Source organism: Gadus chalcogrammus, chromosome 6, assembly GCF_026213295.1.
Source record: "Gadus chalcogrammus isolate NIFS_2021 chromosome 6, NIFS_Gcha_1.0, whole genome shotgun sequence".
Classification (NCBI taxonomy): domain Eukaryota; kingdom Metazoa; phylum Chordata; class Actinopteri; order Gadiformes; family Gadidae; genus Gadus; species Gadus chalcogrammus.
The window spans coordinates 14,973,703-14,994,605 of NC_079417.1; the positions used below are offsets into that span (position 1 = coordinate 14,973,703).

The 20,903-nt window shown below is 43.4% G+C and overlaps 1 protein-coding gene across 4 annotated transcripts; it reads right to left on the reverse strand.

Moving 5' to 3' along the window:
- Nucleotides 1-829: 829 nt before the first annotated feature.
- Nucleotides 830-20,377, reverse strand: smarcad1a (SWI/SNF-related, matrix-associated actin-dependent regulator of chromatin, subfamily a, containing DEAD/H box 1 a). 4 transcript variants are annotated; one of them, XM_056592322.1, is made up of 24 exons: nt 20,281-20,377; nt 19,863-19,958; nt 19,366-19,516; nt 19,055-19,184; nt 18,681-18,750; nt 18,428-18,525; nt 18,112-18,261; nt 16,840-16,918; nt 16,029-16,708; nt 15,613-15,806; nt 14,849-14,939; nt 14,183-14,282; nt 14,021-14,080; nt 13,725-13,800; nt 10,219-10,354; nt 9,929-10,060; nt 9,691-9,786; nt 9,439-9,556; nt 9,211-9,326; nt 6,729-6,917; nt 5,587-5,705; nt 4,911-5,093; nt 4,425-4,534; nt 830-2,103 (listed from the first exon to the last, which is right to left on the reverse strand). In XM_056592322.1, exons 4-24 carry the CDS (start codon nt 19,175-19,177, stop codon nt 2,042-2,044), a joined length of 2,982 nt encoding a protein of 993 aa, XP_056448297.1. In that variant the 5' UTR covers nt 19,178-19,184; nt 19,366-19,516; nt 19,863-19,958; nt 20,281-20,377; the 3' UTR covers nt 830-2,041. The 4 variants fall into 4 exon arrangements, with proteins under 4 accessions (XP_056448297.1, XP_056448296.1, XP_056448293.1 ...); XM_056592321.1 differs by having other exon boundaries at nt 831-2,103; nt 19,055-19,183; nt 19,389-19,516; nt 19,863-20,360; XM_056592318.1 differs by having other exon boundaries at nt 831-2,103; nt 19,863-20,360.
- Between the last annotated feature and the right edge of the window lie 526 nt (nt 20,378-20,903).

Sequence of the window (20,903 nt, forward strand, 5' to 3'; positions counted from 1 at the left end):
TAGTCTTGTGGTGGACTCTATAGACATAATTCACCATACTGTTTTATGTTTTCGTTCTGTGTTATAGGGACGCTGCCTTTGTAAGATCACGTGACGTGCGTGTTGATATGCCGGTCGGCAGGATGTTTGAATTTAACGGTTTTTATATGACAAAACGAACGACCTACCATTGCATGTCGAGGGGAGAAATTGTCTCGACACTTCTTTTATCGCAATGGCTAAAGTCTTTAGATAGAACGTCTTACCTGGGAGAGTTTGTCGACGGCGACACCGTTAAAACAGACGGAAGTGGGGAGGGCGGGATATCAATATTGCAAGACATTGCGGGATGCGGGATCGATCATGCCGTTGTCTTTCAAATCGCGTGTGAATGCGGTGTCCTGCGCTGCCTTTGTCTTGAAACGTCTGCGTCAGCTCGCACATGTGTGTATGCGGTGTGTATGTGCGTGCGTGCGGTGCATGTGTGCGCGTGCGAGTCTGTGAGCTGAAGGCTGCTTGGCACATGCGCACTGACCAATTTGAGTAACTTGTGACAGGCCTGCTATTATATAGTAAGAAGTAAGATAAGATATGACTAACATTTCCAGTGCACCATTTGACACCATTTGATTCTAGCAGATGTATTTGAGCAGTAAGCTGATGCCAGGATGTTACAAGCTACCTCAGATCATTTCTCAGAATATAGGATCTTCTGTGGAAACCTCATTGAAATATTTTTTTTAAGATATTTTAGAAAAATGAGTCTAAACTATTACTTTTTAACTAAATATAACCAGCAATCGATATACATAAAAAATAGGGTGGGAAAATCCTAAATACACCAGGTTAAATAAGTTTGAGTATAAGGGGGTTAAACAAGAGTTTGAAAAGAGGTTATTCATGCTCTACATCACGAAAGAAACGGTTACCAAAGACAAATAATTCTGATATTCCATGTTTTTTTTATTATTAAATTTGAACAAGAACATACAAAAAGATACAAATGACGTGATAAAAGTTGCAACACAGTTGAACAGATACAGCACAGTAGCTAGTCCTACAGTACATGAAACAACCCCTCCTTAGACAGCTGCTCCGCTGGGATACAGCCTACTAATTTTAGGTCAACTGACAGCAAAACTTAAGTCAGATGACAGCAGAACTTAATACAGTTTCCTCCAAACACTCCATCGCCCGAATGCTTAACAAAGCTTACGATCATTTTAATTCTTTATTGGCCCTTAGTCTACATTTTCATTCTTTCAGTTGCGTCATTGTGGTGACACTGTTCCAAATCATCAATAAAAGACATAATCATGTTTTTATACAGGTCAGACGATTCATGTCATCAATCATCAGTATCCAACTGGATAAATACCTGCCAAAGTATCCCACTAAGCCTTATTCTCATCCCCCCCATGTACACTCTATTGAGACGCTTTTTATACTTTAGACTGAGATAGGAGGTTCATATCAAAACCATAAAATATGTTCAGTATGTAGATGTTCAGTATAGTCCAATATATGCCAACAGTGTGTTGGCATCTCAACCCCTAGAATCTAAGCGGGGGGGGGGGGCTCATGGAAATACTATGGGTTATTTTAAAGTACTCCGGGTATGGAAACGTAGCTACTGTGCAGGAGCATGTAAACGTGTTCTCCATTAAAAAAAAAATATATCAGAGGAGCTTTATGGCATCATGTCCATGGTTGGATCACAACTCAGGATGGATCCCAAGATCTAAAAGCTTTGTATTTAAGGAAGAGCATTCAAGTTTCTCATACGAGTCCAGTTGAAAAGCCACACTTACAACCTGACCAATCCCGACTATGTACTGGTTTCAAGTATTTGTAAAAAGGTCGCACTAAAAATAATGAAATATTTGTTCAGTATGACTGTCTGGATCAAGTATGGAGCAGGGGTCCAAACCCTGTCCCAGGATGACGATTCTGTGAGAATACTGTCCGAACAATAAGAGTTGGGCCCGTTTTGGAGTGTCCTTACCAGCCAGTGTGGAGTTTAGTGCACACCGTGTCAAGTGTGTTAGTATGCAAATAGGTTTCACAGTCCCAGCGAGGCCTTCAATAAAGAGGCCATGTCCTCAGGAATGATCCCCTCACCACCTGAGAGAAGGATTATCAATTAATATCTCCTTTAGCCTTCTTAATGCAGCAGGGCTTTGGGTCAGAGATCTTGCATTTTTGTCCTAATCCAGAATGCAGCCAGTAGATCATTTAATTTGACCAGCTTGGTGATCAATTTCACCAAGGGTTTCACGGCATGCATGCCATGGGTATCAAACCATGGATCATATATTGGTATACATGATCCATGGGTATCAAACCATGGATCATATATATTGGTATATATTAGTGTTGCACGGTATACCAATACTAGAAAGGTATCATGATACCCTCATGCAAAAAACGATACGATTCGCAATTATTATTAAAATAACGTTCTGTGTCTGTGCAGCGGTCCGCTCCAACTCTGTCCTACTCCTTGCACGTAGAGGCTAGACTGTGGGCGTGGCCCTCATCTCGCACTAAGCCACAGCAGCAGCAGCAGGCAGTTCACTGAGCGAGTGAGAGTGAGACGCAACGAGATGGCGAAATATATGATATATGTAAGGGATAATGTTGTACAGAACGCAGGTCATTATCAGGAAAAATGAGCCCCGACAGGGCGAACCGGACCCTGACGAGAAGCAGAGGTGTCTTGCTTCGCCCTGAAGGGTATTATTTTCCTGATAATGACCGGCAGCGGCTTATACATTATCCCGCTTATCATACGGCTCCTTGTCAAAACGAAACAATACCTTCACACAGTGTGTCTTTTTACAATTACCATTGGTAGTGTTGATCAGAAGAGAAAAAGTCAGCCAAAGACGTTGACGTCGCTTAGTAACCGGACTACTTAATGCGGAGTGATAAGAAACACGTGAATCAGGCAAAAAATTCACTTTCCTTGACAGCGGTCTAGTTCGGTGTGCATAAAAGTACAGACGGACAATCATTTTATTTTAGCTCAGCAGGTGGAAAGCAATCATTTTATTTTTGTTAAAACATGTTCAGTAGCAAGTATATTTTGAGTTATATATTCTGAGTGTTAAAGTTTAAATACTTCACTGCAATTGTCGGACTGACGCATGTCCACCATAGTGTAATGGCAGGTACCATGTAGTGGCATGTTTTGTTTCGTTTTATTTTTAATAGAGAGGAGAAAATAGTATTTTAATTGTATGTGTAAGTCAGACATTAATGTGTTCACTGTTCAAAAGTTTATATTGTACAGAAAAGTGGCTTATTAAAAGCCACAAAAGCAATTATGTTGAAAATCAGAAGAGATTATGCCCATACTTGCTCTGTAGAATAAATGTATTAACGTAATTTGCTCCAAAAGCAGGAAAGGTCCAAGCTGCTGAAAGTTAAACCGAACTGGACCATTATTCATCTCTTCTCCAGATATTTTAGATTTTCTACATGTATCGGTTCAGTATCGAGCTATTTTCGGGCAGGTATCGTATCGAAGTCGTAATTTCGTAACTAGTATATGGTATCGTGCAACATTAGTACATATGATAATATATATATAATATATCATCGAAAACCCTATGCGGCTGATGACTTCTAGTGCATTCCCCAAACTACACTAAGTCCAGTATCAACGTAAGCAGGACACCCCATTTTTGTTGCCAATATTATTATTATTATTATTATTATTATTATTATTATTATTATTATTATTATTATTATTATTATTATTAATATAAATGCGTGTCGAAAGTCAGATTTACCACAGCATTTATTCAGCGCATGACCATACAAATAACATTCTCATTTTGAAATTGTAACGTTTATATAGAGCCACGAGCCAGGGAACCCACTGTTGTTTTAAACATGGCAATTTGTCTTACATGATCGTCAACCTTGTAATCTATGCTATTTATCAGCATTACTCCAATTGACTCCAATTTAGAGAAAAAAGGGGGTAAAATCCTATGTTTTTGCCATTCTCCCCAAAACACTGAGAACGTTCCACCCTGTAGCGAACGCAGGTAGTGTTCTTTCGGGATGTCCGAGTACCTTTTCCGAGGTACCAAGGGGCACCGGTGGTATGGTTTGTGTGGAGCTCTGTCTGAGCAGCGATGTATTTAATGTCCGCGTCTGAGTGAGGGTTAGGCTTCCCAGACGCCTATAGTACAATGCTATGCTCTAACACTTACACAAAGGCAGTTCTATAAAAGTATTATAAAGTTGGCGTTGGTCGTAACCATGTGGATAACTCCCCCCCCCTCTTTCCTAAAACTCTCAGCCCAAAACCCAGTTTTAAATCGCAGGGTTTGAATTTGTTCTAAAACAGTGGGTTCACTGGCTCTTTAAACGATAGCTATTGTGTAAAAGACCCGTCATGTAGATGGCACCACCATTTTGTGTTTGCTTACTTGCGTCAGCTGCCGTCATGTCCTGCTCCAGCTTCAGTTTTTTCTGACCCAGTCTCAGCATGTTATCTTCAATACTGTCCTTACTGATCAGCTTTATGACCTTCACCGTCCTGTATCACACACACACACAAACACACAATATAGAATGTTGCATAACTTATAGCCAAGACCTCGCATCGTGTTCATGTTTTACGTGTTTCTCTTTCATTTCCAATCAATACAAAGGTGCTCCTTGTCTGTTTTGTAATACTATTGAATCTGCAATGAGTTTAATTAATAATCCTAAAGCATCTGTCAAATAAACTAATAACAGCAAACTAAAACCATGGTTGTAAATCATTTAATTCCTTTTATAATTTTACATCCAAAAGTAGGACCATTGAATTTCGATGCGACAGCGAGTTGCAGTCCCTGTGAGTGATGATTATGCAGGGCCAGTATGTATTCGGTCCCGTTAAAGGGGAGGTGACGGGGGCAGCCTGCTACCTGGTTTGGCCCAGTCTGTGGCAGCGGTCCTCCGCCTGCTTGTCGTTGTACGGGTTACAGTCGATGTCGTGGAGGATGACGGCGTTGGCCGACGTCAGGTTGATGCCCAGGCCGCCGGCACGCGTCGACAGAAGGAACACGAAGATGTCCTGGTCGTTGTTGTACTCGTCTATCAACACTATCCTGTGGGACGGAGCGGGTGTCATGGGTTTTCATATGGAAACAACCCGTTCATTTTTTAGATGGAAGCAGGTGTTGATAAATATCATCTTTATTCGAGGAAGTGGAAATCTCAAGGATTTCCGTTTCATTCTCTTACAACACGTTTGTCCCATAATTGTTCCCATAGAACCCCAACATTCATAATACTTTAAAGGCAAGGACTTTCAACAGCAGACCATAGGCTCAATCAAATTGTTAAGTCTCATTTAGCCATAGATAGGGACTTATTTTTTGGACGCAATTATTTACATAAAATAATCTCCAACAAATGCCATTGTAACTTTTCAACACAGATAAAAAAATAAAAATAAAAACTTTCGATTCACACACACACACACACACACACACACACACACACACACACACACACACACACACACACACACACACACACACACACACACACACACACACACACACACACACACACACACACACACACACACACACACACCTGTCAGCGATGGGCGTGGATCCATCCAGCCTGACGTAGCGATGCTTCAGGTGTCTCAACAGTATCTCCACGATGTCCAGCATCATGGTGAACTGGCTGAATAACACCACCCTGTCTCCCTGAGGGGTGGAGAGGACAGCCACGTTAGAAATTCACATAGAGCCACATGCTGTTTTACCGACCGGATATGGCAAGAGTCTTATCTATTGGTTATCTCCAATAGTCTGGATACGACACCCCTTTTATTATTCTGATTGGTAGTAATGTTATCCAATGTGTGTTATCCAGTGGTATTTTCAAATGCATGCTTGGTGCCGCCCCTCGAGTTGGGCCATTTTCATTACTCGTTGCCAGACCCTACAGCTTCCTAGATGTGGGTCTAGATTTCAAGAATAAGCCTCCCTCAATTTACATCATAAAAATGACACAATGACGAGAACAAATGTTACGTCTCAATTTAAAAAAATGTACATTTATTGAACCGTCTGTAAATCACGCCTAAAAAAAGATAAGAAAATAAGAATCGCCCGATACTGAAAGAAATATCGGACGGTACCGATGCACGTAAAAAACGCAAATATCGGTCGATCACTACTTTTAATTGCAAGGTTGCTGGTTCGATCCCCGGCTCCTCCTTACAGTGTCGAGGTGTCCCTTAGCCTAACCTTAGACACCTAACCCTAACACTGCTCCTGAGGAGCTTGCAGTCGCCTTGCATGATGGACTCAGCCGTCGGTTTGGCATGTGTATATGAACCCTTGTAAGTCGCTTTGGTCAAAAGTGGCTGCCAAATGCCCTTAAAAATGTATACCCAATCAATCAGTCTTAGAGTTGTGTACTAAACTTTGCATATATTATCGAGCCAACAGAACACGCGTCCACAAACTTGCTGTGCATGATAGTCTAATTGTTAGAGGTGTTTGACTCCCCAGCTGAAAGTCTGGGGAGTCTCCAATGTTAGAACCCCGATATCTACCCTGTGGCCAAGCAGCTTATAGTGAACCAGTACCTTATAGTGAACCCATAGCTTATAGTGAACCGGTAGCTCATAGTGAACCGGTAGCTCATAGTGAACCGGTAGCTCATAGTGAACCGGTAGCTTATAGTGAACCGGTAGCTTATAGTGAACCCGTAGTGCGTACCGCGTCTTTGAGCGAGGCCAGAAGGTCCGTGAGGAGGTTGAACTTCCCAGAGTCCAGTAGCAGGTGGCTGTCTAGCTGGTAGCACCCGATGGAGGAGTACTGCTGGCAGAGCCGGTGAAGCTCAAAGTCTGACATCACCTCCATATCCTCCTGGATCAGCGCCGCATCGGCATCGAAGTGGGTCGGCTCCTGGGGAACAGGAGGAGTGGCATAACAGTGTGAGGGGAGGAGTGGCTTGACAGTGTGAGGGGAGGAGTGGCTTGACAGTGTGAGGGGAGGAGTGGCTTGACAGTGTGAGGAGGAGGGGCTTAACAGTGTGAGGAGGAGGGGCTTAACAGTGTGAGGAGGAGTGGCTTAACAGTGTGGAGGAGTGGCTTAACAGTGTGAGGAGGAGTGGCTTAACAGTGTGAGGAGGATAAGCTTAACAGTGTGAGGAGGAGTGGCTTAAACGTGTGGGGAGGAGTGGCTTAAACGTGTGGGGAGGAGTGGCTTAACAGTGTGAAGAGTGGCCTAACAGTGTGAAGAGTGGCTTAACAGTGTGTGGAGGAGTGGCTTAACAGTGTGTGGAGGAGTGGCTTAACAGTGTGTGGAGGAGTGGCTTAACAGTGTGTGGAGGAGTGGCTTAACAGTGTGTGGAAGAGTGGCTTAACAGTGTGAGGAGGAGGGGCTTAACAGTGTGAGGAGGAGGGGCTTAACAGTGTGAGGAGGAGTGGCTTAACAGTGTGTGGAGGAGTGGCTTAACAGTGTGAGGAGGAGTGGCTTAACAGTGTGAGGAGGAGTGGCTTAACAGTGTGAGGAGGAGTGGCTTAACAGTGTGAGGAGGAGTGGCTTAACAGTGTGAGGAGGATAAGCTTAACAGTGTGAGGAGGATAAGCTTAACAGTGTGTGGAGGAGTGGCTTAACAGTGTGTGGAGGAGTGGCTTAACAGTGTGTGGAGGAGTGGCTTAACAGTGTGTGGAGGAGTGGCTTAACAGTGTGTGGAGGAGTGGCTTAACAGTGTGTGGAGGAGTGGCTTAACAGTGTGTGGAGGAGTAGCTTAACAATGCGAGAGGAGGAGTGGCTTAACAGTGCGAGGAGAGGAGGTCTCAACAGTGCGAGGGGAGGAGGTCTAAACAGTGCGAGGGGAGGAGGTCTAAACATTGCGACGGGAGGAGGTCTAAACAGTGCGACGGGAGGAGGTCTGAACAGTGCGACGGGAGGAGGTCTAAACAGTGCGACGGGAGGAGGTCTAAACAGTGCGAGGGGAGGAGGTCTAAACATTGCGACGGGAGGAGGTCCAGGGGGTTGACACTAACGGTTGCCCACCCGTGATTTTGGTCCACAAAGTTGATTCTGATCGAATAAAACCACCATAAACAGATAATCCAGTGTCTGGGCCAAACTTTGCAACTAAACATGGTGTTTGCTATCAATGACTGCGTTTCTTAGGAAAAAGGTAAATTGCCTTCAATCAGAACAGATGTTCTTCAGCGCAATCTAGTGGCCATATGTCTATTTGCAGTGTTTGACTTGGTGTCATTCGATTATATCTGCCCTGAACTTTAAATAGAGGTGTCAAGTGTCAAAATTGTAAGATATCTACCATTATTTGAGTCTCATATTAAGACAGCGCTACCAACTGATAACAACCAACTGATAATTATTTCAGGTGGAAATGTTATCTTCCACTTATGCTTGGTTAAAGTGAATGCTTTATTCACTTTAACCAAGTATTATCCACGTTAAATATTTCACTTGCTCAACAATCTTTCTTTTGGCACCAAGATCACATTAACTCCCTTGCAGTTGTGGAGATATACTCTATTTACTTTGGGTACGTTCTTTTCTGAAAAAACCTTTTCCCCCCCGATATCAAAAATGGTATAGAATATCGATATTTTTCCAGGTATAGTATCGAAGTTAGAAAATCCAGTATCATGACTGACAAAACTACTAGAAACGCGATTGTGATTATTCAGTTAGACCTACAAGAAACGTGAAAGTTAAAAAAGACATATCTTTGCGACTACCTTGGACATTTAGTTATGTACAATTGCATAAAATCAGGCAGGTCTACATATAACTGGGCGATAGCTTTAATGGGTTGCAACGGTGGACTGAAATCACTTCATAGCACGATGTGATCGTTCGATAAATAAGTAAACAAAGAGAAGTTTGTTATTTTTTTTAAACACAAAGTGTGTAAGCTAACATTCAGCTTCAGTCTGAGCTAGGATGAGTTTTCTGAGCCCCCAAAAACCAGGCCGGGTGCCTGGCAAAAAGAGGCTCGTTCACGATTCTGATTTTAATTTGGGCAAGTGAACATCACATTCGGGCAAGTTGAACATGACCTGTACTTGCCCAATGGGCAAGTGCTTTTGAAACCTAAGTGTCAACCCCTGAGGTCTAAACAGTGCGAGGGGAGGAGGGCTAAACAGAGTTCCGGGAGCACTACATTGGTCTAACGGCAGAGGCTTTTTTCACAAAGAGAGGTTGGACCAACCTTAAGCATCAGCTTGCTCATGGTTTTGAGTTTCTCTGTGGTGTAGTATTGTCTGTGGAGCAGAGGGTGGTTGGCCATCTTCCTCAGCTGCATCATGACGTTACACAGCTCTCTCTCTGCACAGAAAGGTCGGGGAGAGAAGGAATAAAGAATGAAAACAAAGCTTAGATCTGTTTCCCAAATATCTCGCCTGAAGATGTCGAAGACGGAAGACGACCGGATTCTTACTCTCTCCAGTCGCAGACTTTTGGAGTTTCTTGAAGAGGGACTGGTATAACGTTCTCTGTTTCTCGCTCATTGGACAGAACTCAATCTTTTCTTCCTTGGCAGGCAGCTGCTGCAGGACCTGTTGGAGATCAGACAAACACAATTATCTGAAGGGCTTTCATCATTCCTAAATGCATTACTGTGAACCAACTTTTCTCAGGACCCCACAAACATAGAGGCATAGAAATCAACATATGAACATGAGGAGATTACCTCACTTTTCACCCTTCGGAGGATGAATGGTTTCATTATTAGTTTAGCTTGAGCGATGCGGTCCTTCTCAAAACGACTCTGCTCCTCGTGGGATTTCTGACAAAACAAAATCATGTCATTAATAATAATTATAATTGTATTTTCTTCCAACAAAAACAGGATGTCAACTACTCGATTCAGGTGTGTCTACATTCATCTGGGTTTCATTCATTCAAAATGATCGGACACAAGGAGTTACCATGGAGAACATCTTGGAGAGCTGCGCGTTGGAGTTGGAGAACATGGAGGGCATGATGAAGTTCAACAGAGACATCAGCTCCAATAGGTTATTCTGGAGCGGCGTGCCGGTCAGCAGCAGGCGATGCTCAGCCTACACAGAACTCATTATTAGACACTAAATATGATCCGTGGGTGTGACGGGATCACCCCTTTAACACACACACATATTTAAAAGCGTATTCAAGGCACGGTGCCTGGCCGTATCAAAGGTGGGGGGATGGGGTGTGAGCTGCGGGAAGATGCACTAACGTTGATGGCCATGAGGTGGCGGTAACGCAGTGAGTTCATGTTCTTCAGCATGTGACCCTCATCAAAGATGGCATACTTCAAACGCAACTTCCGGAAAAGGCTGCGGTCGCTGTCGTTTCCTATTGCCAAGTTATACCTGTGAAAGACAATGATGTTTACAACCCTACGGCAACAAAGGACGTCCCCTCACCATTATACATTAAGACAATACTAAAAAAGTTTGATGTAATTTGTTGCTCAGATGGTCAAATTGCATTTCATCACATTGGAAGTAAGTAAACAAAATAAATAAATACAATGCCAGGAAACTGCTTTCAAAATGATTGGAATGGACCACAACAGACAAAGTCCATTTGGATTCAAATGTGCGGACTGTGGACACACGCACACGCGCGCACACTAGGGCTGCACGATATGGGCAAAATATGATATCCCGATATACTATGTACTAGAGATGGACCGATATGTTTTTTTCAGGGCCGATACCGATACCGATTATTAGTAGTCAAGGGGGCCGATAACCGATATTTGGAGCCGATATTAATTTACCGAAAAAGGGAAAATATTGGCGTCAAATTTTTGAATAATACAAACTCCAACACTTAACTTCATTTAAATGCCTTTAACCACTTAATCGTCCAAACCCGCCGGCGGACAAGTTTTAGTTACACCACCCCTCCCCCCCCCCCCCCCCCCCCCAACATGCTGGGTAAATTTTCGGCATCATTCAGTTGAGTGATATAGTCATGTCATACACCGTTTGAAAGCTTAGAATCTCAGGAATGTCATCCAATGTCAAACATTCGGTGGAATAAATATGTTTAGCGAATATAGATCAAAAATATCCTAGTGTCTTAGGTCAAAATAGCCCCCCTCACCCTCCTCCTCCCTTGGTCCATTCTAACTTTATCGTCGTTGTGGATATCCTTAGCAATGAGTTGATACTTCATGTTGGGTCTTGAAATGTTCATAAGAGTCCACAAAAATCGAATATCAATATTATTTTAGTCTAATTACATTGTTTATATTCACAAGCCATCTTATACAAAGCAGCCAAAAAATAGAAAACCGAAATGCTGCAATGTTCTTTTGTAGAAAACTGCGATTTAGGGTTTGAATTCCGCTATTGTCGTCTGATTCATGGAATCCACTGTGTTCGCCAGGGTCTCACGGTGACATAGAGCCCTCACACATGTCTGTAAGACCAATACTTCCTTGTTTACAAGCCTAACAAGCCAATGAGGCGATCACTATCAAAACGGGGCATGTATACTTTGATTGACAGCTACACCCGCAAGGGTCGGGGGCGGGCCTTAGATATCCTAATAGCCAATGAAAATACCTTTCTGACGATATCCAGCATGTCAAACACCGTCTCACGAGTGTGAGTGTGAACCAAGTGGTTGATTTGCGCGCTTGTGTGTGCTTTGTTTATTTGTACATAATTATTTATAGTATTTTTACTATTTCAGTTTTGGTGTTTATACCATTGCACTTTTCACTTTTTAAGTAAAAATAATAGCCAAAACACTTTGTTTGAGCTTTTTTTTGTCCGTCGTGGCTCTGTGTGTAACCAGAGCGTGTAACCAATCAGATGGTGCTGTGGGTTGGACAATGCTGGAGACAGCAGACAGCGCGGCTGCATCAGAGCCAAAATAACCCCGTTTTAAATTGATCTTATCGGCCGTCGGATCAAAAAAAAAGGCAGATGCCGATATGCCGAATATCGGCGCCGATAATCGGCCCGGCCGATAATCGGTCGATCCCTACTATGTACCCGATATCCTGCGTACTACGGTGAGGGTTTCAGTGCGCCCTAACTTTAATCCCCCGACCCCTCCCTTCTCCGTTCCATTTGGGAATTTTGCTTGTTTCGTATATTTAAATTAATTCATTAGGGCGCCCGCCACACATTTGCCGCCCTAGGCGATCGCCTAGGTCCCCCATGCAGAGCGCCGGCCCTGGTTTCGGGGCAGAAGAAGCTGTCGCGGCCGGTGATGCACAGCCAGTTTTACGCATTCCTCGTACTGCACTTTGTGCCGCTGCTGTAAATGGTGGAACAGATTTGTCGTGCTTCCACTTTTAGCCGCAAGGGTTTTGCTACACTCTCTACAGATGACCTGCAGCCAGGCGCGTCGTAAGACCTGGGCGTTCGGGGCTTAGCCCCGGATCTTTTGGGGATAGCCCTGGATCGCTGTGCCGTCAAAAAAAACGAAAACATAATGCTGAAAATAGCCCTGTAGAGTTTACTTATTTGTGGTTGAATTACCAGCAGCCACAGATGCAACAGTGTAGCGAGTGAAAACCGGAACAATTTCTGACATGTCCATATACGTATGTGCAGATTTAGAATGATTTTGTTGCAAAATGTTTCAAATTCAACGTCGGTATTCTTTCTTCTCTATGCATAGCGCATCTCGTCGATAATGCTGTTTCGTGCTGCTAGCCTTTCAGTGAGATCAGAGTGTGTTGAGAAGGACAGTAATAAAATATCTTTGCTAAGATGGATATAAGAAGAGAGACCGGCAGTGAATTCAACCCGGTCCCCTTGACATCGGGTAGGTGCATCTGCTGCTCATCTGTTTTTTTAATGCCGAACCATTTCCATATTATGGAGCCGTTGTTTCTCCTCTTAGAAACCATTTTCCTCTCACGCCGCCGTCTCGTTTTCTTTACCGGTATCCTCCACGCTTGTTGTGTTTGTGAGAGGGCGGGAATGAGGCATCTTTGCACACCGCACGTTCGGAAGGACAGAGTGGGAGGGGGAGGAGTCGCGCTCACACAGTCTTCAAGGCAAACACAGACGCTTGAGGCGGAAACTGACCATTTTAACGCATATATCGATATAAACGATATTGTCAAATCTTGTATCCCCTTGGAAAATATATCGATATATCTTACATAGCCGATATCCTGCAGCCCTAACGCACACCCACACACAAATAAATTGAAAGACGCCACATCCATCTACAGCAGAACAGCCAAGGGTGCTGCAACAGCGCCGACACGACACACTTAACTCCAGAACAAGATTTCGGAGGAAGGTTCAAATTTGTAGTGCCTTTACTTTAGGCGGTACGGCAGAACACCGTTTTCTGGTCAACGTGATGTAGGGAGGGTCCCGACGTTGACGTACCATGGACGCAACAACTCTTCGGGTTAAAGCTAAATCGGGTAAGGGTGACAACACCCCAGCTCTGGTGAGGCAGTAGTTATTGGGGGAAAAATAACCTGTCACGACGGTTTGAACCCAGCTCACGTTCCCAATCAGTGGGTCGAAAATCCAACGCTTGGCGAGTTCTGCTTCACAATGACGGGAAGGGCAGGCGTCGATGCATCAAAAAGCGACGTTGCAATAAACACCCTCCCCCTGCTCGCGAGGGGTACCAGATATCTTTTGTGTCTCATGTCGATCCCAGATTTGAGTTTCTACAGAGAGCCAGCGGATTCGTGTCAGCACCGCGAGGTAATGGACAAGCGGACCCAGACTGTTGGTCAATACTCACGTGGACACGATGACCTGAAATTCTTCATCTCCATTGAGGATGTTGTGTTTCATGTACCTGCGGTCCTCCACAGATCCTGCATGCAGAGAACCACACTGTCAGCCTCTTCTGCTTTTCATATGGTTCCAAACTGACTTCAATAAAACTGAATAACAGTTATTGTGTATAAGAAATATATATAATGGTAGAACATTTAGAAAGGGTATTTTGAGGCATTTTCTAAGGACTTCAAATAAACCCTTTTAAAGACTGTTTTAATTGGGTTGCATGAGGAGAATGTATGAGCAGAATCTTACCATAATACACTAGGACTTTAAGTTTCGGAGACCACAGCTTCAGCTCTCTCACCCAATTATCTACAAGCAGAAGACATTAAACCTCAGACCAATGTAGCTTCCCTTTGCTGACATTTCAACGGTTGGCGGACCTGTTCAAGGGTGTGGGTGTGTTTACTTTACCTAGTGTTGAGGCAGGTACTGTAATGAGGTGAGGACCTTCTATACCATCTTGGTAGAGCTGAGAGAGAAACGCTATAGCTTGGATGGTCTTCCCAAGACCCTGGAGAAAGGAGGGAGAATGACCGAGAACAAATATGAAAGACAGAAAGGTTGCAGAGGTAAGAAAAAAAATTCTTTACACCGCAGCAGTCTTTGTTCATAGAGATATCTACAAGGATTTCAATGAGACTATAGGGGGTAAGCAGATTATTATATTTTCTCTCCGTCAAAGGCTAAAACAAATGACTATGTCTTTCCCCCCCTGCATGTGGGGGGACCTGGTGGGTGGAAATGGCGTGAGGCAATGCAAAATAACAAAGCCCACTTAAAAGAACGCTTAGAGGAGATTGTTTTGATACATTTTATATCCTGTTCAAGAAATGTATTATCTTTTGGATTGATTTCATATTTAGTAAATAAATATGCAATTAAATCCAGGAATGAACATGAATGATTTTTGAGAGCAGTTTTGAAAGATTGACAAAGGTGGTCTTGTTCATTACCAGTTTTGTAAAATAATGAGCATAGCTACAGTTTCATTTGCAGTGAATAGTGCATATAATATAACTATTAAAACATCAGAAAGACACAGGGTGAAATCAGTGGGATATTCAATATTAACCTCACCATCTCATCAGCCAATATCCCACTCAGTTTGTGTTGATGCAACAGAAGCAACCACTTCAGCCCAATCAGCTGATATGGCTTCAGCTGATACCTGGAAACAACCAATCACGTTAGAAGGTAAATTACACCCAATATAAAAAAGGTAAAAAGCAAACAGGCCGATGTTAACAAAGAGGAGTGTTACTCTCAGGATGTTAAAACACTTGGAATTTACTCAAAATAAACTAATCATATTGTAAGGCCCCGTCAAAACGGAGCCGAAACGGGCGAAAACGATCCGGTTTCGTTTTATGCGGTTCAGGAATATCTCCGTAAAGACGGAGTCATTTCGAAACCGCATCAAGCTGTAGAAACGCTGTAGTAAATATTCAAGGCGCTGGTTCTCCACAGAAAAAAGTGGAGCGCATCAAGCCTGCACGCATACAGCCTGCGCGCTGTATACAAACATTCAGGCACGAGGAGATTCAACCTTTTAAATTGAGCAGAAATACTCTTTAATGTACAGTTAGTAATTTAATTCATCATGGGGCTTTATTTAAAGCTACAAAAATAAGGTGAGTGACCTTGTTTCTACTTTTATCATTATACAGTTATGTGTGATGATGCATTGTTAACAACCTAATTATAGAGAACTAATTAAAACAATTGTATTAGCTACTAAAATAGTAAAATTAATAGAACTTCAAACTTGAGGATGTGCAGGGTTATTGGCTTCATTTGTATTTCTGTCCGTATGTTTACATGTAGGTGTGTGCGCGACTCACTGGCTGTTGAGTATGCTGGGCTGTTTCCTGCCAACTCCCTTGGTCATGATCTGGGTGACCTGCTTGACCATCTTCGAGGAGATGTTCGTACATTTGGACATGAGACTCTGAACGGCGCTCCTCTCCTTCAGGACAACTTTACATCCGACCAGCAGCTCCTCCGTCAGGCCATTCTCCTTGTGTAAGACCTCTTTCTGGAGGGGGGGGGGGGTGAAGGATGTGCATTATAAGACATGACATAAATCAACTGACATTTTGCGGAGGGAAACTGCTGGATTGCCATCATATTATTTAATTTTGATAATGGCAATTTAGCTTGTTACAATATTATGTGTAACACAACATGGTTCCCATTCACACCTCTACGTAAAATGACACACACACACACACACACACACACACACACACACACTCACGAGAGTCTGCCAGCTGTCGAAAGGCCGGAGCTCCACAATCTTCTGGGCCTTTTTGACGGAGCAGCCTGAAATCAACGACAGCTCGTCCAGCGAAGCCTCCTGAAAGAACTTGAGTATCTGGTCCTTGAGGGTCGTTCGGTCCGACCGCTCGGCGCGTCCTCCATCCCCTTCCTCCTCTTCAGAGGACAGATCGTCCCCAGAGTCCTCGTAGTCGCTGGTGGGCGTCTCCTCTTCCTCGCCCTCCCCCTCCGAGCTCATGTGTTGGTCTGAGGCGAGGGCCTTCCTCTTCCTCTCCACCGCCTCCTTCTTCGCCAAGCTGGTCCCGCTGGCGAACTTGGAGAGCATGTCACTGACGGATGAGGCGGCAGAAGAGGTGGTTGTGGTCTTAATTTTCCGCGGAGCGAGAGACAATGCGGTTTCCTTGGAGTCCTTGCTGAGCCAGGTGGACAGCGTGGAGGAGCTGCTGCTTTTAGACTCTTTATCTCTGTCTTTGCGGCCCTCGCGATTTCTGCAGTTGCTCGTTTTTTTTGTATTGCTGTGGTTTGTGGAGTCGTCCTCATCGCTGTCTTCTTTGTATCGGGCTGCCCGGGTCGCCCTCTGGGCTCGCTTTGGGTCTTTTGTCTTCTCAGAGTTGGAGGGTTTCCATTCCTTGTTCTCAGGTGGACTGAAGCTGGTATCGTCTGGTGGTCAAGGAGCACAAGTAACAACATTAGAGACTGACTATTTTCAGGGAAACGATTCAAAATTCAAATACAAGTTTCAGATGCACACGCATGCCTATGAGAAAACCAAAAAGGTATACGATTCTAACCGTTACCGGAGAACATTCTGAGAACCTCCAGGGCTTCTTCAGAATTCCATTCATGCTCCTGCAGAACCTGCCTCAGCTCCTGGACACCAAACACAACAGTGGAGGATCATGACAGTGTACACACAAAAGGCTCAACAATGAAGGACCATGACAGTCTACACACCAGACACAAAACAGGCTCAACAGTGGAGGACAATGACAGTAAACACACCAGACACACAACAGTGGAGGACAATGACAGTATACACACAACAGGCTCAACAGTGGAGGACCCCAACATTGGAGGACCCTGACAGTATACACACCAGACCCACAACAGGCTCAACAAGGAAGGTCCATGACAGTCTACACACCAGACAGACAACTGGCTCGACAGTGGAAAAATCCACACAATTGTATTATCATCATTATTACTATTGTATTTTTTTATGTGATCCGCTGAAATGCCCATCTACCGCGATAAAATCTGCCGCAATAATGGTAATATTATTTGAAATACTTAAATTAGACTGTGCAGCTCCGCGAGTCAGTGCGATGCCTTAAGGCAGAATACAATAGGGAACGACAGTGCATGATGAAGTCAATGCAACAGAGCACCACATAATCACTGGTGGAAATATCCCAGAACTCTGAGTGCCGGTTAATTCTGTCTGAAAAATATATGCATCATGCGGGGCTATTTGTCGCATGACGCAACGAGTGTGAGGAAACGCTTGCAAAAGACGAATAAATTGTAGTTCCAAGATGGGTGTACCCCTTACTATTTGGAAATCTGACCAGGCAAAGACCAGCATTGGTCTGTGCAATTATAATGGAGACCACTGACCATTCCTCGCAGAACTAGAACCACTGCCAACTACTATCTCAAAAGGGACCACCCAGAGTTCTCTGCGCTTGAGTTTGCACTATCATGCTATTGTCAGCCTCTGTTTGTCACCTCAATAATTGTATATTATAAACCAAATTAATCTTCTGGTTTATTAAGGGTTCTTTCCTAAGGAGAGTACTGTAAATGTAAGTTCAGCATAATTTTTTAATATATACTGCGGTATTTATAGACATCGATCAATAAAAAAAACATTTTTGGCCATGTCGTCAAGCCATACTTGGGTGTGATGAATGCATGAATAAACAAATGAATGAATAATCCATACATTCATCGGAGTGATAGAAAATGATATTATTTTGTTGCATCATCATGGGATTAGGTGGTAAATGGCATGGAATCAGAGACTATGGAGCACTGATATGTAGCCCCGAGTGCCAAAGTACCTCCTTGTCTTGGTCAGGGAACTTCTTCTGCAGTCTTCTGACCATGACTTCCTGCTTTTCCCAGCTTGGCTCCTCGCCTTCCTCCTCATCCTGCTCTTCGTCATCGTCTTCTTCATCGTCAACATCTTCTCCATCTTCAGCAGCTTCAGTCTTCAAGTACAAATGTAGAAGGAATCTGTATATAATTAAAGCTAGCCTCCCCGATGAAGAAACATACTTAGCTTTGGGTGTTTAGCTTCTGCCTTACGTTTCACGGAAGTAATAGCTCAGTTGATCTTCTACTTGTATTACATAAATATGTTTCTCAACTTCTTACCAAGGATGGTTTCCTTTTCTTGTTAGGCAGAATGACATCACTCTCTTGGGGACTGCTGGTTCCAGGTTGTTTTCTTTTTTTACTCTTGCCTGGGGAGGCTGAGAAAATACATGATAATAAATAGTTTTCAATAAACCAAACTCACATCTGACAATATTTGCCAAAGCTACCTAAAAGGTGTGGGGAGAATGATATTTGGATTTGCCTCATTTGTCATGCCTTCCAATTCAGAAACCGATGTATTATTGTTTACCTTCTTTATCCTGATACTTGGCCATACACACAGCTACAGCCCCATCCAATGTGCTAGTGCTCTCAATCACCTAATGACAGGAGAGAAGTTACATATATTAATCTCTCAACTTATACGCGTTGAACTTCACTTAACCCGATACCTAAACTTGTAACTTGTAATTTAAGATAACAATTATTGAATACCCAAAGGGAAATTCAGATGGTACAGCCGCATAAAGAGCAGTGCAAATCTAGAGACGATAATACAACTAAGAATAATACAACATACCTATTTACAAAATCATTCTAATACAATAAAGTAAGGTACATAACACATATTTACATGACAACAGAAAACAACCATCAGGGTAGGTTTCGCTCGATTCCACCCACCTCGAGTAGCTCCTGTCTGGACCGCTGAGGGAACACCTCCTGGAGTTTCTCAATTCGTTCATCGAGCTCAGTGTCGCTTTCTTCCTTGTGACCTTTTTCCTTCTTTGAGGATGCTTTCTTCATAAGTTCCCTGTATTTAAAGCAGACACATTGTGAAAAATCTTGACTTTAGCACGGAATGTTGGTTAGAAAAAAAAGTAAAGTCTGTTTGAGAGAAAAGCAGAGCAGAATTCCAGACCAGATCAGACCACAAATTACCAAATGGTTCTTGGTCGTGTAGTTTACTGGTGTCTTTCAAAAACATACTTTACCATTGAAGTGGAGATTTGACTTTCCTGGTTAATGTTATTTTTGGTGCACTAGAAAAGGAGTCGTCCTCCTCCTCGGAGTCACAGATGACGTCGTCAAACACCACTCCTCGGACACGAGACTTTGAAGGGCTTTTGGAAGTTTTGCCTTTAGCTGAGAAATAGATGAGGTGGGCTCAATTATAAACGAAGCCAAGGAGTCAGCGGTTTGCAATGGTGTGCATTTTGTGGGCTCAGACCTTTATGAGGGGGGCTTTGTTCGATGAGACATTAAATGAGACACAACACAGAGCTCAAAACCAAAGGCATCAGCCGTGACAAAATCTTGCAAAATTACTATGACAGCAATTAGCGATGGGAATGTGTATGCTGTCGATATACCAGGTACTCTCAAAATGCCTCAAAACAGAAGGCCGTCCAGTAATGTAATGTTAACTCTGAACACATCCATGTCAGAGGGAGGTAAGGGTCTATCCAAGGCTATTATACGATCTCCTCACCTGGCTTGTTTTCCTTCTCAGACTCGGGGCTGATGGAGCCAGTGTCCTGCTCTTTGTCTGTCGTCGCCGTTTGCTGTTTGTCGAATCGAAAACGGTCTAAATTGAAAACACTCATTTTAAAAGCTTGTTCAAGTAGAGCAGAAGAGGTTCACACTTTGGTCGGTAAGATGTTAAGCTGAATAAAGACGTTGTCCAGCTGTGGATATAATTGTAATCTTGCCTAGGTTAAGCACCTAACGTTAGCGGTAACTAGCTCTGCTATTTAGCATTGGTAGCGTTGCACTCTTGAAAAGCTTGTTGTTTGAGGTTATCGGGGCTTAGTTTTTTCCCACAACGCACGGAAAGATAGTACAGATTAATGAAAGGCTCATATTCATTTAATATTATCAGTTGTATGGCTCTAATAGCCTCTAATTACGGTCGGACAGTGCGACGTAACGACAGTTTCCCGCGAACTCCCGGCAATCAGTGGATGCTGGATGCTGCTTCCGTCTCTCATTGGACGGAGGATGACAGCTGGGAGGCTGAGCCAATAGGAGCAGGAGAAAATGAGCAGACGCTGGGAGCTTCCGGTACAGATGATCGACGTGACGTGACGACGTAAGCTTGATGCTGATGAAAAGCCTGATGTTCATTTATCATTACGTTCTTCACTACTGTACTTATTCTAAGCAGACATCAATAAAATAAACATGAATACACAAATAAATCAAAATTTCAACGGCTTTGGAGCCTATGTAAGTGACTTATACAATTCTCACTCGTACTGTAGGTTTATTTGAAAAACCGGCAGCCTGGAATGCATTTATGTATACGAATTAAATACTAATCAAGGCACCTGTCACAGAAAGTATCTAGATACATTTACAGTTTTTTTACTGTTTGAAAAAAAGAAAGCTGAGTAGCAGACTGCCATCGGCCCTTAGGCCTACTCTCCGTTTATTGTCCTCAAGGTGGCGCACTCTGGCAAGAAAAGAATGTTCTCCGTCAGTGAAGAATGTTCTACCAGGGACGATACACTGTTGATGATCAAGAAAGTGT